This window comes from Bombus affinis, chromosome 2, assembly GCF_024516045.1.
Source record: "Bombus affinis isolate iyBomAffi1 chromosome 2, iyBomAffi1.2, whole genome shotgun sequence".
NCBI lineage: Eukaryota > Metazoa > Arthropoda > Insecta > Hymenoptera > Apidae > Bombus > Bombus affinis.
In genome coordinates, this window is record NC_066345.1 from 3,942,531 (window position 1) to 3,964,682 (window position 22,152).

A 22,152-nucleotide genomic window follows, 5' to 3' on the forward strand; every position below is an offset into this window, starting at 1 on the left:
TTTTTCAATGCCGTGTCTACGACAGGGAATTTTAAGGTTTTGTTTAACGTTTTCTTTATCGATAGAATGTGCAATTTTATGAAGTTTGAAGAAATTGAAATATCTATTTGTTTTTAAGTCGTAAAAACATTTCTTATGTTGCTCGTTTGTGTGATAAACTTTTATAAAATATATGCAGTGCCTTGAATAATTATAAGCTCAACCCTATTTTTAGATGTTTCATGATATTAAAAGAAAAATTGAAAAATTCTTTTATATAATATCATATTATAATATGATACAAGATATTGTCTCCTTTCGACGTCTGGAAAAAATTTTATTTTATTTTACAGTTGTGTTCCTGGCTATGAACAAATCTAAACTCAATATTAATTTTGTTACGTTTTCATTCGTTATTTAGTGGATTTTTCTTCATCTCCGATTACTTTTATTAATCTGTTAGGTACACTATTCCCTAACTTGTTTAAAGTTTCCTTATATTCTTTTATTTTATTCTTTTTCCAAAGTTCAGCTATATTCTCTATAGGTGTCTTTTCCTGATTGTAAATTTTTCTCGCTAGAAAGGTTCAAAGCAGGACTCGATTTTGGTTTGGTAATAATTCTATTCCGCAATCCTGAAACCACGTTTTGGTAATGGCAGCTGTGTGAATAAGAGCATTGTCTTCCTGAAAAGCTGTCTTCTTTTCTTCTATTTCGATTACCAAAAGCAATAGTTTGCCATGTAATATCTTCTGATATCTCATAGCGTTCAATCTACACTTTACAAAAACAATTTCGCTTATCGTATTCAGACACGATCAGCGTTTTCTTGGAAATATCCAAGAAAAAATGCAGGAAATTTGTTTGAATTTATAATTTATTCACAGCACTGCATTATTTTAATACATCTTTCGTATCTCGATAACGAAATACGTAGTTCTGTTTATTTACATTTTTCGATAGCGTTGTCGCTTGGCAAGAAAGAGCAGTTGTTAAGAAATGAAACAGAATGCGACACCATACGGACGAAAAGTGTACAATACATATTCGTAAAATGCTGTAATAAAATTGTGAGTGCAAAAAGCTGTCGAACAATTTTAAGAGGAGAAGGTTTTAGCAACTGAGTAGAGTCCGGAAGAAACCGTTTAAAGTAACGTACGGAGGTACTTGCGTTATGGTATGGAGCTGCGTGACTTCTCATGGCGTCTGGGGTTTATTTTTTATAGATGAAATTACGAACAAAGTAAATTATCCGAAGATTTTATGAAATTATTTGCTAGCTGAGTGGAACGCAACTATGATTGAAAAATTATTTTCAGTGCCACTGTGATACAAAGCATATTGCTCATAATATGAGAAAATTAATGTTACATAATAATAAAACACACAGGCTTGTAATGCACAAGTTCTCTGAAAAAAGATATAGATTCTTTGAAACGATCAAATTAAAAGAGAACTACGAACAATGTGATTCACTGTCTCTATTGGAAAATGAGGACCCGAGCAGGTTAATAACATTGAAATAATTATGTGCAGCTTATTAGCTATTCCTAAGATCTTCGGTATTAAATTGCACAAAATTTTACATTCGATCAATCATTTTTTAGTTCAAGTTCCGTTTTTATAGCTGAAGATGTTGATGTAAAAGCCAGGAAAATCCAGCTTTCAGAAAAATTGTACTTGTTGAAGTTTTAGACATTGCCGATTGATTGGTAGAAAAATTAGACAAGTCCAAGTTTTTATAGCTACGCAATGTGTGGGAAGATGTGACTTTTGTTTTAAAATATAGCGTTAATGTAACGTTTATCTGTCAGCCAATGTGTTTCGAACGCTTAGTAAACACTTTGTGTATTCTGTTAATTGCGTGTCTTTCGTCTTATCGATTCAAAGTACCTCAGTAGGGAAGGAAATATGTGGCAACGAGAGAGGATCAGCCGGATGTCAGTAGTCTATCGACGAAGCTAGAAGACGAAAGAAAGTGAAGCAAAGGAAAGACGCGACGAAACAAAATATTCCATTTCAAAGACCCAACATTTTGGTACAAGAACCAGGCAAGTTCAAGTATCGGAACAAATTTTCTAGGTACATTTTTCAAGAATGTAAGAAACATCATTTCTGATGTCATTTGTTGTACTATGCCTTTCTAAAAGCAAGATACGAGCGCGACTGCTTAAACAAGTCGTGTTTAATTCAATTTTATTCAGTTTCTCACAACTTTCAAAATCTGCGCTTATCCGGTTTCTGCGCCAAGGTCTTCAATTTGTTTATCAAAGGCTTTTGTTTGAGAATAACGTGTCTTCGTAACTCCGCGAACAATGGCTTATTTGCAATCTATACATCTCGCAAACTTGGCGATGTTATCTCGTAGGAAAAGTGTGTAAGTAGTACTCACGCGTGAGCGCCTTTTCACTTTTCCCGCCGATTGGTCATGTTCCGTGAAACGCAACACCATCGTTTACCCTGTACGTGACATTTTTTTAACTTACGTTTCCAACGACGGTGATATGCAGCCATTGGCACGAACTTTTATCCACGAGTGCCGCTTCATATGCTCGAAGAATGCTCAGATAGGATTTGTTATAGTCGACAAATTATTTGTCTTCGTAGTCGATTTACAGCATTTACTATAGTTTTTCGACTGACTGTCGAAAATTAATCATTTTTATGCTTAGAAATGGAAGAAACACACGTGTCAAAAATATCCGTCAAAAGTGAAAACAAGCTTTCATGTTTTATATCGACAGGATTAATTTTAAGATCTATGTGGAACGATTGTTTTTTTATTGAAATAAAATTTATTCCAACGGTTAATTTATCGAACTGCACATACATTTTAGAAATTTATTCTCTTTACAGTTTTAACATTGATATATTGATTTAACAATATATATGGACATATAATATTTCTGCTGAAATAAATTAACGAACCATATGTATATCATATGTATTTTGTACTGTTCATTTTCTTGAAAAATTCGTTTACTAAACTTTATACATAAGTATACTTTGAAAATTTATTTTCGTTACAGTTATGAAGCTGATATATTTATTTATCAGTATAATATATTTCTGTTACGAATAATAAAGGTAATATATTCTATTAAATACTCTTATCGATTAAATAAGTAAATAAATAAATAAATAAATAAATAAATATAAATTTATAAATAAATAAATTATATCTAGTGATATCACAGTTATCTTATCACAATCTAACTTATCACAATTCCTCTTTGTCAAGTATAGTATAATACATAATACGTAATATATTCGTTTGGTCAACGATTGTTTGCGTTTAATATGTGGCAATTATGGATTCGATATCATGTTTGTTTTAGATCTCTATTAAGAGTTAGGCACGGTTAAATTGGCCCATATATCGATAATCAGTCTATATATTGCGCTATCGATATCGCGACCTGGTTCTACAGTCCGAAAGTTATAGATTAAGGGCAATTTATGAATGTAAACTATATGGTTTTCACTATAGTTTAGTATATTGCTAAAGTTATTAGCAGTGCTACGCTATATTAATAGTGCTACATGTAATCGTCGTTTTAGAAACTTGATAAGGAAAAATTAATGGATCTGATAAATATTAACAAGTGCCACATATAACGATGTTATAAACGTTACAAACATTTTAAACTCTGTCAACGCATTAATTTATAATTTATGTATATGTAACGTGAAATCTAACTGTTCCTTTTTTCGTGGCAAATTTTTATTTAACACTAGAAGTACCACACCTATTAAATTGACTGATTTTACAATTTTATTTTAAAATTCCTCCTTCGCGTTATATATTTTTTTTCTGTAATGATGTAATGACTTCCTCAATGATAACTAAAATAATAATATAGTGAATTTTATTTTGCTTTTTATGTATTCAAACTCAAAATAATTTCGTATTGAGGCTACTTATACCAATACCAGCCAAAATGACTGGTACTTGTCAAATTATAAAAGGGTCCTGTAATCTGTTTATCGAACCCCAATTAACCAGTTTTCTCGTTTTGTACAACTTAAAATTTTTACTGCGTGTCATTTAATATGACGATATCAAGAAAGCCAAAATGACTGGTTCAACAACTTTATAAATGTGTCAACTCTCGTTTAGGGATTAATAATACCAAAAATGTACTACATAACATTGAATTCCTTCTGTAAGAAAGTAATAAATCAGTAAATATAAAAATATTCTATTATTACGTATTTTTTAAAGACCAGTCATTTTGATTGGTTTTGGTAGAAATAGCTTCGTGTTAATTATCGGTAGTTCTAATGTTAATTTATTGCACATATGTATATGTACATCGCCTTTTGTGAAGTCAACTAATGTGACACATACGGTGGTGAAATATCTCACAACGCGTAATAGATGTCAACATAAATGTTGAATATACGGTGAAAAATGAATTCATCGCGAATTTGGAATATATCCGTCCATGTTAGACAATACAGATACGCAATAAACATGTATATAGCGAAGACAATAACTTTTCCATACACTAAAGTAACTTTTTCTTACTGTCTTCAAATTGTAATACAAATATTTGTTCTGCAAGTAGTTGCCTTTTCTATTTTTTGACCTTCAATCTGGCTTCTTTTCAAGCAATGGCGATCGCTATTTGGCAGTTTCAAGCGTCTCGCTAGTCAAAATTTATAATTTAAATTCGAAGCATAGTCAGAATCGGTCGTAACACATATACAAAAGGGAATAATGAATCTAACGACGAAGAAGGTAAAGAAGAATGCTATTGTCAGGTGTGCAGGGATTCCATAACACGAGAAAACCAAACGAAAAATGCTTGTGATGTGCTAAGTATAAGGATTAGGCACGTGAAAAATGTACCGATCAAAATGTTTCTTAATGTTGTCACAATTGCGATTCCCAATAATTGTTTACAACCTTTCCTTTTGCCTTGACTTAATGTCATTTTAAGTTACTTACACCGATAAATATTTGACTCTGCAAAATTGTTTAAAACGTTTGTCTATCCAGCTCACGCAGTGTTACAGCCGATTCGGTGTCAGGGACGGTCGTAACACCTGTTCTGTTTCTCATTTCTTTTTCAATAACGTGATCATTACTTGACATACAGCGAGACTTTTGTGACCCGATAACGTCAGATAAGTAACATTTTCGTACAAGAAGTTTTCCAAAGTCAAAATATTGTTGCCCGCAGTCTACCGTGCGAATTGACGCAGCTTCAAAAATAAAAGAAAGGATAAGATAGAATTAAAATCGACCACGGTTAACGTCGAATCGAAATTCCCAAAGTTGTCGCTGGCGACAGAAAATGTTAAAGTTAATAGTGCCTTTAAAGCCGATCATCGGGTCGACGTATCTTCTGTGTCTGTTGCCTGGAGCGAGAAAGGAGAAGCAAGCTGACGAGGAAGAAAGAGGAAGTGCAGGGTTGAAGAATATATAGCAGAAGGCAGGGGCCGCTAATGGATGCAATTAAAACACTATAATAGGCTTATGACACGGACTATTCAGCGACCTTGTCGAGGCGAGACCTCAAACGAAGTTACCGCTTTGAGATTTTCGGTGGACTGTGCTGGCGTGCTTTAGCCTCTGTTGCAGCGGACAGGTAGATGGGTAGGGGTCGTGATACCATACGGAAGAGAGACGACGTGGAGGAGCAGTTCGTCTCTTCTCTTCGTTTCTCTCTCTCTCTCTCTCTCTTTCCTTCCTTTCGCAAGCTGCCGGCATCGATTTTCGCGTCTCTCCGCGAGCTGCAGCCTGTGCGAAAGCTACACTCGTCGGCTGAACGTTGCCTTGATCAGAAAGAGAAAGAAGAAACACGGAGTCCATACGTTCCGTTGAAAACGTTCTCTTCTAGCTCGCTGTCGTGGATACGCGCCGTCGGAAGTCGTAACGTCTTTACCGGCGCATATGCACCTGACGCGCTCTGCGCCTCAAATTATCCGCTTCTGAAAATCGTCTCGGCCTTCGATTTTCTTGTCTATCGTTTCTTTCGTTTCACCTCGACGGCCAACTTCGATCTTCGGATTTGTTTTCCGGATGATTAACATGCAGACCCGCGGCTTCCTTCAGCATCCGCAAATCAGCTTCCAGTCGTGGCAGGAAACCTCTGTTTTTCACTGCCAATCTTTGCTAGACTATTAAGTGGCTGTAAAAGTTTTGCCGGCTACGTATAGTATTTTCTGAAACCATCTCTATCGCTAATTATGTGTTTGAGACCACTGTTTATGTTACATACTAATTTTTTATTGAGTGTATGTTTGCAATAGAGTTTTCGTAATATTTGTATGCATTTTTGGAACCATTCTGGTTTCAAATTTTTCCAATGTCATCGCAATAATTGTCTTCCGTTATGATGCTAACGAAATTTCAAAATGTTTCGCACAACACGTTCTTAAAAAGTTTCTGTACTTAAACGTAAAACCGTTTCGCCAGTCGGCTACTGTGTCTATTCTTGAACATTTTAGAAATATCGATTGCTATGATATTACTTATTCTGTTGATTTTATACATCACGGTTATTCTCCTAATTATACTTCTCGTGCTTGTTAAGCCTATCTTCTATTTTTAATAGACAGGTAAAAATTTTATTTTCTCGTAACAGGACTAATAATATAGAAATCAGAAGCTCAACTGATTAATATCTCTCGCGGACAATTGTTGCTCCATGGAGTCTACGAATTCATCGCTAGCCCATTTGATTTAATTCTCATTTATAAACGTTCGGCTATTTAATCGTTGTTTATCATCCAGCGAGATATTTCCAGAATGAAAACTGATAAACCATCGTTGATTAGCGCGTCTTCTCGTTTATAGCTTCGTCACTTTCTGCAGTTTCGACACGTTCCGCTATCTTTTTAACACTAGGATTACAGGACCCGTCAATTTGACGGATTTCAAACTTCGAAATGAAATACCCCAAAAACCATAGCATTAATTTTAACCATTTTGCATCGTAAATTAATCATTTCATCCAAAGAATTTATACACACAATTATTTTTTCCTAGCCTTCTAATTTCTGCAATCTGTATGTAGTATACCTATCTCTATCTATCTATATCTATCATACTGATCTTGTTCGGAGGTATCCTGAGAATAATCTTCATTGATATTGACAATTTTGTTCAATATCTTATTATATCTCCTGGATTTACTCATGATTGCTAGAAAATGGAAATTGGTCAAAATAAGAAAATACTGTGCCCAAATTCAATTACCCTATTGTAAATACTTGCAATAAGCGGAGACAATAATGGGAAATGTCTACAATAAGTGAAACTTTTGCATACTGTCTTTGAAAAACGGATTGTTTATGAAATCAGCTAGCCCGTCAATTTTACGGGTACTGGTACAGATAGGATATAAGAAACGTTCATAAACTTACAATAACCATAACTTAATAATAAGCGTACGACTCGTAACGACAAGTAGATGCATAAAGCTACGTTGCGTGCGTAGGTTGTATTGGGTTGGCAACTAAGTGATTGCGGATTGTGTCATTAGATGGTAATGATAAAATCCGCAATCACTTAGTTGCCAACCCAATAGATAGAAAAGAAGTTTAAGTACCTCTTTGTTAGTGAAATTGTGCAGGTTGAGTCTATACGCTTTTAAGTTTTTAAGTGCATCAGTAAATGAGTTGCAAGCTATCGAGGATTGCTCAGAACTGAGAGCTTATGTAAAGTATATGAAAGATAGTTTCAGCGTCGGGACTTGAAATATCGCGCGATAGAAGTAGTTTCGCTTTCAATATTTTAGGGAACTTGGGGTTACTGCCAAGAATTCTGTTAAGGAAAACTCAAGTTGGATTTAAGAGGAACTTCGCTCTTTTAAATCTTCCATTCCTTACAAATTTATATATATGTACCTTTGCTAAATTCCGCTGCACGAGATGCATCGTTATTATACCACAATACTCGACTACTATAACGCGCGAAATAACGCAATGAATAATATTAAATCTTGATTGGTGTGTGTTGAAGCAATTACTTCAAGGAAAACCATACATCTTTTTCTTTTCTATACCCGTAACGCGGACACCGCCGTTACGAAGAAAATAGAATTCAGTGAAGCAAAAAAAAAAAAAAAAAAAAGAAAGAAATTAGAAATTAGAAAAAGGGAGAAGTCCATATTATTGTGCCCTTGAATACGAATGTTGTTTTTGGGCTACAAGATCTAGAAATAAACGAGCTATAAACAGATGTTTATTGCTGTTTCTTGTAATCTTCAGCTAGAGCTACACACCAAGCTTGATTTTTTGATAATATCCTTTGCTAAAAATGTATCATCGTGCTCCCTATCATATTCTATTGTAATGTAATACAGAGAGTGTGAGGATGTGGATCAGCATACACTATACCTGTACTTATACTTACTTCAATATATTTTTCTATTACAAATTCATCCACGTGTTCCTCTATCAGATAATCTCAACAGTGTATCGTCGTGAAATAATTTTAAAACGATCGATATTTATTTTATCCATGTACATTTTATTATTCTATCGCATTTTTTTTTCAAGTCCTTTCAACCGCGTGTAAGTTATTTTACATAATGTGATTCTTCGATGGGAAAAAGATATATCGGAGTGGAAACATCGAAGGAAAATTCACTTCGCTTTATGCTTCGATAACTTTAATCCCCTTCGAAAACCAATTTATGAAATCTAGTTAATTCTACTTGATACGCCACAGTCCCGAAGCATTCGATTAATTAAGGACGTATAAGTGCGGTTTTTTCTATATTCGTCGCACAAATACTAACAACGTGTAGCCGAAGAGCCCGTGGAATAAATTTGATTTGAACTTGTGGGATAAATGAACGCCGGCTGACCGTAGAAAGTTTCCTGATTTGTTGTTTCTGAAACGAAATTTTGATGGTGCTTAAAATATTGGTCGCTCGAGTGGAACGAGAAAAATGGATCGGACGACTTGCTTTTTATTTCAAGAGCCAGCAACTTTTGTCCCAATAATGGTTGAGCGATCCCGCGGGATTAAATTAATCTTTGCAACCGTGATACCTTGCTCGACAATCATAAAGTGTATTATCCCATTTCTTCAGCCTTTCCTAACACTTTTCAAAGATTTTATTTATTACAAAGATGAAACACTTGGATTTTCTAATATCTTAGTTAAATATTGGTTGGAGGAAATTAATTAACTGGATTCAAATATATTTCCGGTCCAGAGAAATCTTCTTTACATTGACGGTGTTTATGTCTCAATAATAACATTAATAATAATATATAATAATATTTTTATAATGATACAAAACACTTGGATCTTTTAAGTAACTACGAAAAATACAATACAATTGTGGCCGAGATTGGGTAGTTTTTGCGATAATAAATTTAAACAATCTTGGAATGAAAGTATGTAGTGGGTTATACAAGTAGAATTCGGATTGGTTGGTCGAATTTTTTTCAATGCCGATAGTTTAATGAAATAAAGAAAAGAAGAAACTTCTACGAAGAATGTTCTGCGTTGTGAGCAAAGTAATTTTCTACGTTGAAAGAAACTTTCTGTGGATGCTCGCTTCAAACTCAGAATTAACGACCAGCGAATAACTCATTATTTTTATAAAAATACTAAATGCACTTGCAAGTTGATAACAATTAGTTCAATATACATTTATACGACACAAATAAGACTAACAATTTTTCAAAGTTTTGGCTAGTTGTAACCGAATATGTTGATGCTTGCTGATCGATGGTTGACAAACGCATAACATTTAACAGTAGCATCCCAAATCTCCAAATAAATTATATTTGATAACACAAGCGTAAAAATTCCTTTGGTAGTTGCACATGATATTAAACGATGCTTCAAAGGAAAGGAAGAAGAACGTCTCTTATAACGAAAACGTGCTCTACACTAGAATACTCCCTTAAGACGTTGACTGCCACGCTTGTTTTTGATGAAATCTCCGTCAGACCACCCGTCCTGCACCATCAAGTGTTCTCCGCTGGGTACTCCCTTCGATATTTTAATAATGCGAGTCGCTCGAGTGGTGGTCTTAAGAATGATCTCTCGTTTCGTTTGTTCGCAATATTAAAATCATTAGCTGTTGTTGAGTATAATGAAGGAAAGGTTTCTTATGCCACCACAATTACGAAATACCGAATACGAGTGATACGACCCGATCAGGAACTTTGCTGTCACCCGAATATGTCGCTTATTTGGATCATTGTAGGTATTTGAAAAGATATACCAGAGGAAATAATAAAACTATTGAATTGTTATAAAAGTAATACGCAAATGGTTTATTAAAAAAATTATTTAGAATGTTAAACTTTAAAGCACTCTATACATAGGTGAAATTAGTCGGGACAATTGGGACAATAAATTGTGTTTTCTTTAAATTCTCTCTTGTCTTTGTTCGGTTCATTCGACGTCTTTTATTTGCATAACATAGTTTACATGTGCGTCTAATGCTTCTTCCGGGATCATTTTTCCGAACGGTGATATTATGCTGACTCCGTCAAAGACAAGGATTTTTTGTATTTTCAGACAATCCTAATAATGTTGTAGCTAATAACTCTCTAAATCTTCTAATATTTATATCCTTCTTTGTTGCAATTTTGTAAACCGTCAAAACATTTACAACAGAAATTCCCAGAAGGAGTTGAATGCCAAGTTTTCTGTGCCACTTGATTCCTTTTCTAATTGTGGTGGCATAAGAAATCATTTGGTCGGAATAATCTATACCACACTCGTGGCCTGAAGGAGATTCCATTGAAAACACGCGAGGCAGTCAACGTGTTAATGCAATTCAAATCTGCTTGGAGCGTACGGGCGATTCGGAAAAGACCAGGACAGGCTCGTAGATTTGTAGAAGAAATATGCGCTTGCTCGTCCAAACTCTATTACAGACAGATGGCGAAGAAAATGTTTGAAGTTAGACAAATTACTGAGACTGGACATTCGAATTTTCTGATTCGGCATTTTCTCTAGATGGAGATGGTGGAAGAGAGAGAAAGTAAGCAATCGGTGAATACATGTTTTGAAAATGTAGAACCGCAGGAGCCACAGAGCCTCAGGTGACCGCACGCGATGTTCAAACGTGCTAAAAACTAACGCAGTTAATAAAATAATAAAGCGCGCCGAGTTTAAGAAAAGGAAAGAAAAAGCACATTGATTTGAAAAATTTCCGCGTCGTTGGGATTTCCTTGCTTAGAAACTATTTCTAACAACTCGAATACTCAAACGATTACTCAAGCTATTTCTAAAGACTCGATAGCTTTATGTTCGTATCGTCGTGCCGCAACAGTCGTCGATGAAAAAAAAAACGACAGATCTAACAATCCAAAATCTAGGTAAATTATTTAGCTTGTCTGAAATACACTTCTGATGAAAAATGACCGAAATAGCTGTACCCTTACCTTATCAGAAATTTAGTAGCGATGTGGCAAACTCAAGTGGAGAAGTGGCAAACGATTTAGAAAACGTTACACGAAACGTGCACATTGACGTTCGAATGTCCATTGCTTTTGACAACGTTGTCAGTTGCTTGTGCACGACTGAAGAATCGTTCGGCGTGGTGTCTCGCGTGTTTCGACTGTGCATATACAATTATGTAGTCGCCAGGAAGCATGTATTTTCCTACCTGTCATCCTTTCATGTCGCGAGCGCGCACGGTCACACACGTGCAACTTCCAATCCCGTGAACTTGTTTCGCGAATACAAGGCACAGGGTATCGTGTTTTTCGCATCTGCAATTTATAATATCGCTTGCTCGCACGAAACACGGGATAAGTTGACGGCGACGCCACCGTCGTTTCCTTCTTGCTTTATACTCTCTTCCTTGACGTATCGCAAATTGGTATTTTATGCGCGTAGTAAAACGGCCGCGATTCGATGAATCAGAATTTATTTTATGCGATTCCGTTACAACCTTCCTTAGCCGTAAAATCCACGCCATGGAACATCAGCGAAATTATCGACGAGAAGGATTTTTCTAATTTGTCGCGGTGTATTCGTTTTATCATTCAGCATCCTTATTTTATTTTTTAACGTTGGTTTGCCTGTAAATTAAACAAACTCATCTTTTGTCGAATATTTCTGTTTCAGGTAAGTAATCGAACAATGGACCTGTATACGCACTCGAGATATTTTGCATCGTGTTTAAGAGATTGAAAATCGGATCGGTAATGGGGTAAGTCAAAGTATCGATTTTGTTTGGTTTGCCAATATATTCAAATTGTATGGTAGTCGTGTATTGAGGAATATAAAAAAATGACAGACTTTTCTAATTGTTCCTTTTGTAATTTTTGTATACTAACTTTTATGACCTCAATTGATATCAGAAATTCAAAAAAGTAATGAACTATTGTCATAACTATCGTTAAATTGTATTTCGAAAAATGTTACCAGTGAAGGTAATAAAATATATCGGATATGTGAATAATTTATTACCATAGAATATATTTGCGAAATTTCATATATTATCATTATCTGTATTAAGTGCTATGAATTATAATTTTATTACTTTCCATTAAACCACTCTACTCTTATTAATATGAAGAAGCCAGAATTAAAGAAAAAACTCATCTCTTTCGGGATATCGATGAAATAATTCGTAATTTAACCTCGTAAAATTCCAGTTTCAGTGCACTGAGATTATTTTCGATTGATTGATTCAAGATCATTAAAATGATACTATAACTGGAACAAACCTAGAGAAAGAAAATAAAACGACATTTAATTCTATTTTATAATGATATACTGTGTGTCTCCGAAATCGCGATAGCGGTCGAGTGGCGATTGTATATGCAAAAATAAGTCGAAAAAAAGAATAACATTTCTTCGCTTAAAGTCTCGTTCTCGAAAGAAGATGAGTTTGAACTGATCTTTGACGTCTCTTTCCACTCGTGTTGACATATATAAACGCGAACAATGTCACGATTTCCTTCCTATCATTACTGGTATCTTATTTGCACAGTGTCTGCGAATGGTTTCATAAATAACAACAAGAGTATTATTTAAAAAAATCATTTTGTTAATTTGACCGCGTTGTTGTATATACATAGCTCTGCTCGTCTAATTAAATTGTCATCAACACGAGCAGAAAGAAAAGTCGGATACCACAAAATTTACAATTAGCACGTGAGCACCTGATCTTCGAACTCATTTTTTCCGAAAACGAAGCCTTAAATGAAGAAATGTTATTCTTTATTATCGACTTACTTTTGCTTTTAGAATTATCATCCGACAGCTTGTATCATAATTTCGGAGGCACCGAATCCAATCATTCGAATTTCATTATTTCCATAATATACATCCTCATCGAATAATTCCATAAGTAATGTCATTTCTTCTTACCTTTTTGCTTTTGAAATTTTCTACGAACATCGAAACACTTTTTGTCGAACTATTGAAATCGGCTGGAACATCGTGGCGATTTATTTGCGTGCCAGTTTCGCGTATAAATTTTTATTATGTGAAAGTTTATTAAGAAAAAAGTGTATTAAAATTTAATAGGAATCTTCTGTTCAAACAAGCTTGGCTTCGCAGCAGCGAAACGATTACAACACGCTGCAACGTCGACAAAAATACCGCCGATAGGTTACCGAGTCAGTTTTTCGATATTTGCTCTATCGCAATGTAATAAAGGCATTGGATGGTGTCGGAGTTTATCAAGAAAATGGGAAAAATGAAATCGTTGTTTCGCGCATACACGCCAGCTGGCAGGTCGCACAACTCGCGAAAACTTTCCCGTAAGTTGAAGGGAAAAATTTGTCAACGAAGCGGGAACGTCTCGTAACCCCAGCCCTTTCTTCGCCCTCCTTCTTCCGATAGGACTTCATTATTGAGTTTCGCGAGACGTTGAAAACAAAAGAAATGAGACGCGATTTCGCCCTTTGCGAGAGATGACGCGCCGCTCCTTTGTTCCGAGAAATTTTGTAACAAGTGCTCGCGACTAACCTTTCCTTCGAGGCAGCAAAGATGTCCTTATCTGGTTTCTTTGAGATTCCAGCGTCCTTGCATGTCCTGCCGCGCCATCAACAACGCCGACCTTCGTATAATACGAAGAGAAATGATTAATGAGCGTTGGCTTGGATCGCTGAAGAGACGCGTTTGTAGTCTGCTGCGCAACATCCTTCTTTTTTTTTTTTTCATCGGTCTGCTGCGTGATTTTGTTTGGAAATATATTTTCGTCATTAATAACGATCTTCTAAAATCGTTCATTAACTGTTGTGAACTTGTTTAATGGAGCTGATATTCATTGAGTACGCGGCGAATTTGAGTCAACTTGCTGGTCGATACGTGGTATGTACAGGGCGTGCCAAAAATCATGGTTCGAGTGCAAAAGTAAGTTGAAAAAAGAGATTAACATTGTTCCATTTAAGGCTACGTTTTTGAAAAAAAAAAAAAAAAATTGAGTTTGAAAACCCATCAGGTAGCCGTGTGTTAGCTGGAAATTTCGAATTATGGAACCGTTGTTTCGGTATTTTTAAACGCGGACTATGTCACGATTTGTTTGTTGTCGTTGTCGCGATCTTATCTTCGTGATATCGATTATTACTTTCCTTTACTGTACATTTAATTTGGGTAGTTCCATAAAAAGGAATAAGATTCGCTTTTATTTTCTCTTTTCAAAAATCATTTTATTAATCATGTGTGTATATACAAACCCGTTTATAAGAATCTTAAAATCTTATATAAAACATGATAATTAACCTAAATTAAGAAGGAAAGTATTAATCGATCAAAACGTTGCGTTCATGCAAAATACCAAAGTATCGTGAGAATTTATAACAGCTATTTGTATTTATAACAGCCGTCAATTACATATCGTTCTAGCCTAAACCTCGTTAAAAAAACTTTGTGACTGAACTCTCACAAAACTCTCTCTCAAAACAAGTTTCTATATCTAAATCCTGGAATCAAATAACAACGCGTAAATAAAAAATTTAATAGTACGATTATACCAATAGCGTAATTATATTAATACGATATTTAATTAATATAATATTATATTATGTAAATTATTTATATACTAAAGCAATTATAAATATTATAATATATATATGAGATATTGTATATATTATTTAACATATTATATATATTATATATTGTATATAATATAATATATTAGGTCATCCCATAAGTTCGTTCCGTTTTTCGAGCGGTTATATATGTTAAGATTGTTTACATACCTTTCAGTTTCATGAAAAAATGTAATCCCCCTCTCGTTGTACAATTTCTTCCCATTTTTCATTATTCCGTCTCGATAAAAGTTCTCTCGTTTTTCTTTAAAATATGAAACGTATACACACAGGTCGGCACGAACTTATGGGATGACCTAATACAATATACAATAATATTATAATATACTATATATATAATAAAGCAATTGGTTACTGGAGACAGATTCTATCTAACAATAAGATTTTATAATCTCAATCTATCTCAATCGAAAATATCAAACAAGAAAATAGTGCAGAATAGTTTTAACAGTTTCCTAGTAATATTTAAGTAATTATCTCATTTATCCCATTTTCCGTGAATCTACAAATAATTATGCGCGAGAGTGTACTCTTAAGAAATAGTAGACATTCTGAGGTAGCCTAAGGTTTGGCCATACTTTTGGTAAATTCTTAAATACTTTCGAAGCAAAAGGGAGACCAAACTTCCCGTTGTTCGTGCTTCATACACATGGTCGCAATTTAACTCGTTTAACGCTTTAGATTTTTGCGAGGAAGTTGAAAGATCGATGGAGAAACAATGCTAAATTGTTGGTAGTGTAAGGCTGGCTGGCTGAGTTATTCCAAATACCGTACGTGCGCACCTATAATTTGTTCATAACACTGGCCATAGTTGGCATTCCGTAGTACAAATTCCGTCGCTTGCAAACTTCAAAATGTTTGAACAATTTCTGTCAGTCTAACGCTTCGTTAAATTAAAGCCGGCTCAAAGCGTTAAAGGGGGCAAAATAATTTCGCTCTGATAAACGAACGAGGTGAATTAAATTCAAATTAAACGATCATAAATGACGAGATAAAAGAAGGCTTTGTTACGTGTTTTATGGTGCTTTGAAACGGCGCTCTTTAATTGCGCTTTTAACGATTCGTATACGATCGACGTTTATTCTTCAAATATGAAATACATACAGGCGTACAAAACGGACTAACGTTCGTTCAAGACCCGATTGTCAGTGACCGAGGTACGTGAACACACACGCGAAGTAACATCTTTGTTTTACGTGATTCATCGCGTATATAGGGTCTTACTTAGTAAATTGTATGACAACGTGCCTGCAGCTATTCAACTATATTTCACCGAGTACTTGTTAAACTGTTATCAAAACGTATGCAACTTTCCCGCGATCATTACATTTACTCTATAACTATGTACTTGTATCACGTAAAGGGAACCTTTGTGCGATACCGTGTTCCAGTAAAACCGGATATTATGCGCATCTGCATAACCGAAGAGTGCTTGTAGAAACACTGCAAGTGGCAAAATGAAAAAAATATTGTTTTTCTATGAGAAAAACGTTCTGCTTGCCAATGTGCATACCGTAGTATAGAATCTAAGCGCAATTGCATTTTCTAAAGAGTTATTAACAATGCTAGAAGACATAGAAGGAAATATAAGTAGCAATAAACGTCAGTTAATTATTTTTTAACTTTTGTCTGTCACATCTATCCACAGAGCATTGAGTTTTCTTACGGGCTCTTTCTACAGATGTACTTTCCTTTTCAATGAATTTTAGTTACACTAATGAATAAGTTTTCTTTTGCTTTTGAAAAGTTATTTCTTGTCAATTACAGCGTTTCCTATCCGCATTCTTCCATTGAAGATTTCTTGCAGGCAACGCTGTAAACGCCAAAAATCGAATTTTTTTTAGCAAAGAGTAAAGGTTTCTCCGAGTTAAAATTATTTTCGAGATTTGATTTATTTTGATTATTATGCGAGATCTTAAGCGTACGATAATCCAAATGCATCGTTAAAATTTCTATTTGTTGCATTAATATAGTCGAGATTCACCAGAAAGAGAATTGTGTTTGTAGAAAAGCTTGCATGTACCAGCTCTTGGTTGTAGTGAAAGCCGAATGTGCCATTCATTTAAATTTTCAAGCACTGTAAGTACCAATCCTGTTTGTCTCTAGGTAGTTTATATAAAAACACAAAATATATTTTTGTTCTAGATGTTCTTTTCATTTTTGTTACAAAAGTGTATTTTATAATATACTTGTAAAGAGAGTGAGAATTGTTATAAAATTGCTGATGTTTAGTGTGGAGTGTGCCTATCGCTTAATGGTATTTACATTGTTTTATACGGAGACAATGTTGGGCTATAAATAATTATTTATAAATGGAAACTGTTTTTAAATTCTACACCGTAGTATTCTTGTATAGTATATATTGGCATGCAGGACATTGTACGATAAGAAACATTTGTTCATTTTTGCACTCACGGTGTTGTCTATAAGAAATCAATTTATTAAAATAAAACCGACGTTTATTTTGCAATTACTTTTCACTTTATTGAAGTGTTTGTCGATAGAGAATCACAAAACATGTAAATAAACTACAATGAATTATTCAATTTCTTGTATTTTCAAATGTGTTATACAATGTTTTGGTAAGCAATAGGTAAGTTACGTAAAGGAATATTTAAATGTCTTGTGTAACACATTTAACATATTCGCAAAAGGTTTCTAAAAGTACAAATACTTCCGTGAACCACGATATATTCCACTAGACATGAAAAGCTTCGCGCGCGTTTAGTAATAAATAAAAGCGCATTTAGTTATAATTTGGTTCAACTTGAAAATTACCTGTAACGCTAAATGTATCTAAGAATAGTTACTAACTTTTCGCTGTGCAATTTCCTATTTTAAAAATGTACGAGTAAATTAAATACAGCAGGCACGAAACATTCAGATTGTGAAAATGATGCAGTCGAAAGTGAGAAAAGCTTTGTTAACCAGTTAACTGCGGAATTTAGTTTCAAAAACTTCTATTATAAATTTTGCGAAAAAAGTGAAGCAAAACGAGGAAGTATTACATTTCTATTCGATAAAAAATTAACAATTTATTATTAAAAAATGTATTATTATTGAAAACTTAATATAATACAGTAAAGCGGACAAAACAATTGGAGGAATAGTCGATATACGCAATAAAATATACAAATGGGGATGCATTGTGGAAAATAATCAATCATTTATAAAAAGCAATAAATTATACAGAGCATAACCGATATAGCAAAGAGAATAATCAAATAATCAAACCATTTTTTATAAAATTAAAACATAATAATTTTACTGCAAGAATAAAGAAACATACCACTAAATGTTATTTATATTACTTTCGACTAAAATTTTGAGTTTTTATAGAAAATGCTAGTTCTTTATTTTATGCGACGAGTATTGTCGTCAGCCGCATTGTCGTGTATAGGCAATCAACTGGTTAAACGTAATGTTGGGTTGAATTAAAATAGTTGACGCAGAAGAAACAATATTTGTATTGATCGAGTAACATAAATTGAATTTTTAATAAAATGTTTATTAATATTAATGATATTAATTCTAAGATAAATAATAGAATTTGTTACCCTATTTGAAAGAATGACAAGATACGATTGATTGATGTTCTTATGTGTTGCGAATGCGATGTGAGTAACATGAATGGCAGGGCGAAAGAAATAGATATTTTGTGAAATTCGGAGGATTTTTCTGAACAGCAACGGAAAGACGATACGTAGCTACAGTTGTAGCTTGGATACCTTGTACTCTCGTAACTTTATTTTTGCCAGTTCTTCTCAACGGATATAATATCATGCTCACAAAACAAGTATTTGCTGGAAATTTTTCCATGTTTTCGCTAAATAAATAATGTTATTTCTCGACTGCTTGACAAAAAAATACACAAGTAAAAATGTCAAAAGCGACATCACCAGATAAAAAATTCATATTGAAATTCTGTATCTGCACTTGTAACCGTACGATTTGCATAAGGTTTCACGATCGAACAAGAATTTTTCAAAGTGTTGACAATGTGTCTTAACAGCTTTCATTATTTAATTTGCCTAATTCTAATGTCATAATATTTATGAACCGGAGTGTGCCTACTGGAAAGATCATCATAGCGTAACAATCTTTTTAAAAGTTAGCCTGTAACGTATCACGTGTCCCGTTAGTCCGGGAAAGTTGAAAGATTCAGAATTCCGTGAGTTTTTAACAGCTTGCAGAAGATACAACTTTCCAACGATATTCTCAACTTTCTCGAACTTGTCAGAACGAAATCATTCCACGGGTATAAATATACGCGTCAATAGTCCTTCTGCGTCGTATTTGCATGGAATATCCCCGGATGGAAACATGGATATACACATTTACGGCGCACATCGTGGTACATAGAGTGCGACACGGGTAAACAGAAACTCGGTAAATAAATACACATGGTGCTTGGGCGCTAGATTCGATGGTTATCGCTTGGAATAGTCGCAAAACTTTCAGCATGGTCCTTTTGAGAAAACGGGCACGGCCGTTTTGCCGAATAATGCAATGCACTCCGAATAATACCACGCAATGGTAAAACGGCGAAAATGGAAACTTCAGTTCGGGGCGAATGAGAAAAGCGCGAGGACAAGCAGAAACAGGAAAAGTGAACAAGAGAGTTGCCGTCCTCTGTAAACGTCTCTAGCTGCCTCGATTTTTCCAGATTGAGTGCACGTCGTACTTTTACAGGTGTCACGGGAGACACCGAACATCGTCAGTGCTTTTTCTAGTTTGACGAGAATGCAGCTACAAAGCATACAAATGCTATGGTACATTAATTTCTTCGTTGTAGTTTGATTTATTTTGAAAAGAAACAATACCGATCCGTTTTGTGAAAATAATGCTAAACTCATACTATACTCATACTCATACATAAATTGTTTATACAATTATGTATAATAATGTTATTCATAATTATTACTTATGCAATAATACAAATGTTATGGTACATTAATTTCTTCCTTGTAGTTTGATTTATTTCAAAAAGAAACAATACCGCGCATTCTGGAAAAGTAATATTAAAGTGATACAAAAATATTTATACAATTATGTATAATAGTATTATTTATAATTATTCCCTATGCAATAATATAAATGCTATGATACATTAATTTCTTTGCTGTAGTTTGATTTATTTCAAAAAGAAACAATACTGATCCGTTTTGGGAAAATTATACTAAACTCATATTAAAATATTTATACAATTATGTATGATAATATTATTTATAATTATTACTTATGCTATGGTACATTAATTTCTTCCCTGTAGTTTGATTTATTTCGAAAAGGAACAATACCGCGTATTTTGGAAAAGTAATATTAAAGTGATATAAAAATATTTATACAATTATGTATAACAATATTATTTATAATTATTACTTATATTATTAATATTGTCATATATATAATATTTATATAATTTATATATACTACAGTACACGTGTAAAGTAGTGTGAGTACAAATTATCGTAAATATTGCTCCTTCAGAAAGGTTTCTCTTTTTTAAATTACCCTCTAGTAGGTGACACAATTTGTTTGGTAGGTGAATTTTAGGTAAATTTCTTAAGTCTTTTGATCAGTTAACGCGACGATGGTCTCCCACTGGACTGTATCTAATGTTAGACGAGCAGTTCATTTTTAGGACGCGAGATCGCCAGAATGTGTTTTGTTGGGCCAATGCAGTTGCCTTCCCTTTATTTTTATTTGTTCGATTTTCTTCAGGAAGGTAGAAATTTGGATTTGAAGAACAATTTTATACGCCAGCACAACTTTATACTTTATAACACCAGTACAATTATACTAAAATTTGAATGTATATTTCTTTTCGAATTGATTTCGAATTGTTACTTCTTTTTTAACGTGCAAATAGATTGTTTTTGTCATTTTAAGCTTTCCTATAAAAAAAAAAAAAAAAAAAAAATGTACTTTATACATATATCAAGTTCTTCCATCGTCTGTATTTGTACAAATATCCGCAGTATAGTCGTTAATGACAAGTAAATTCGACTAATCCTGTACTGTACGTTACCCTTTGATGTACGTATTGGTAGGAATCGATTGATATCGCACGGGTTTTACGCGAATTTCCTTAAGTTCGAGAGATTGACTCATGAAACAGAATCATCGTCTAACCCAGATAAAGTCAAGGTCCAGTCTCGTCAAGTAACTGGTATGGCACGAAAGTAGAACGATTGATCAAGATTTTTTTTTCTTAGGGACAGTAGAGGAAAGCAAGCGCAGAATTGGAGACTTTGCGCAACAAGTACACTATTTGATCACAGGAAGAGAGTTCTATTGTAGGGGCTGATGGTTCGCTATATATGTACTTGGCGGGGCTGATTTATGACTGACCTGTAGTGTCGTGGCTTGCAAGCTGCGAAATCTAGACTTCAAGGTCAACATCGTGTGGTACGATATCGTTATTAAAACGAAAAAGTCATTGCAGCGGTCCATCAACACACGCGTAAGCGCGGCTAACAGATTCACGCATTCACTGTTAGCCATATTTTAGGTAACGTCAATTAAATTCTACACAAACGCAGGCTATCAATCTTATTGGGTTGGCAACTAAGTGATTGCGGATTTTGTCAATACCACCTAACGACAAAATCCATTGCGGATTTTGTTGCCAACCCAATACATTATGCATACAGCGGTTCGTGAACATTTACCATGAAAGCTATCATGCGTATATTTTCATATAATCATATTATATGAAACATTTTGATTTGCATATATATGTATGTGGTATCGTGCACAGATTGCCTAAGAAATATCGGGTGAACTATAAACAATGTTGCGTGAAAGCCTAAGAGTCGACAGGTCGAAAGGGTCGGGAAACTTCAATGGCCCAAGCGGGGCCCATCAGTCGAATCTTCGGTTTTCCGGCCCTTCAGTAGAATAGTCACGCGGGAGAAGGCCTACGTGATGATGATCGCGGATGTTTACAGAACACGTACGTGTTGAGGGTATGAGAAAAGACAAAGAGATGCTTAAAGGAGAAAGACGAATTAATCGGCAGTCGTTAACTAAGAGTCGAGTTGTGAGGAGTCGTGAGTTGATTTGCCGAGTTGTAAACTGTTAGTTGTGAGTTGTGAATTATTCATTTAGTTGTCTTTAGTTATAGCACATTACTGTATTTTGTTCACGTTAAATAACCATCGTTTCCTG

The 22,152-nt window shown here is 34.4% G+C and overlaps 1 protein-coding gene across 2 annotated transcripts in view; it reads left to right on the forward strand.

Annotated features, from left to right (window-relative positions):
* The window catches only part of LOC126928995 (cadherin-87A), a 521,848-nt gene that overhangs the window by 115,036 nt on the left and 384,660 nt on the right, over window positions 1-22,152 (forward strand). The window contains exon 1 of one of the 2 annotated variants that reach the window (XM_050744941.1): window positions 12,106-12,125. The exons of the other annotated variant lie outside the window; for it this stretch is intronic. Coding sequence (XP_050600898.1) covers window positions 12,121-12,125 — 5 coding nt within the window. The 5' untranslated portion in view covers window positions 12,106-12,120. Of the gene's footprint in view, window positions 1-12,105; window positions 12,126-22,152 lie in introns of those variants that run through there. 2 annotated transcript variants of the gene reach the window in all.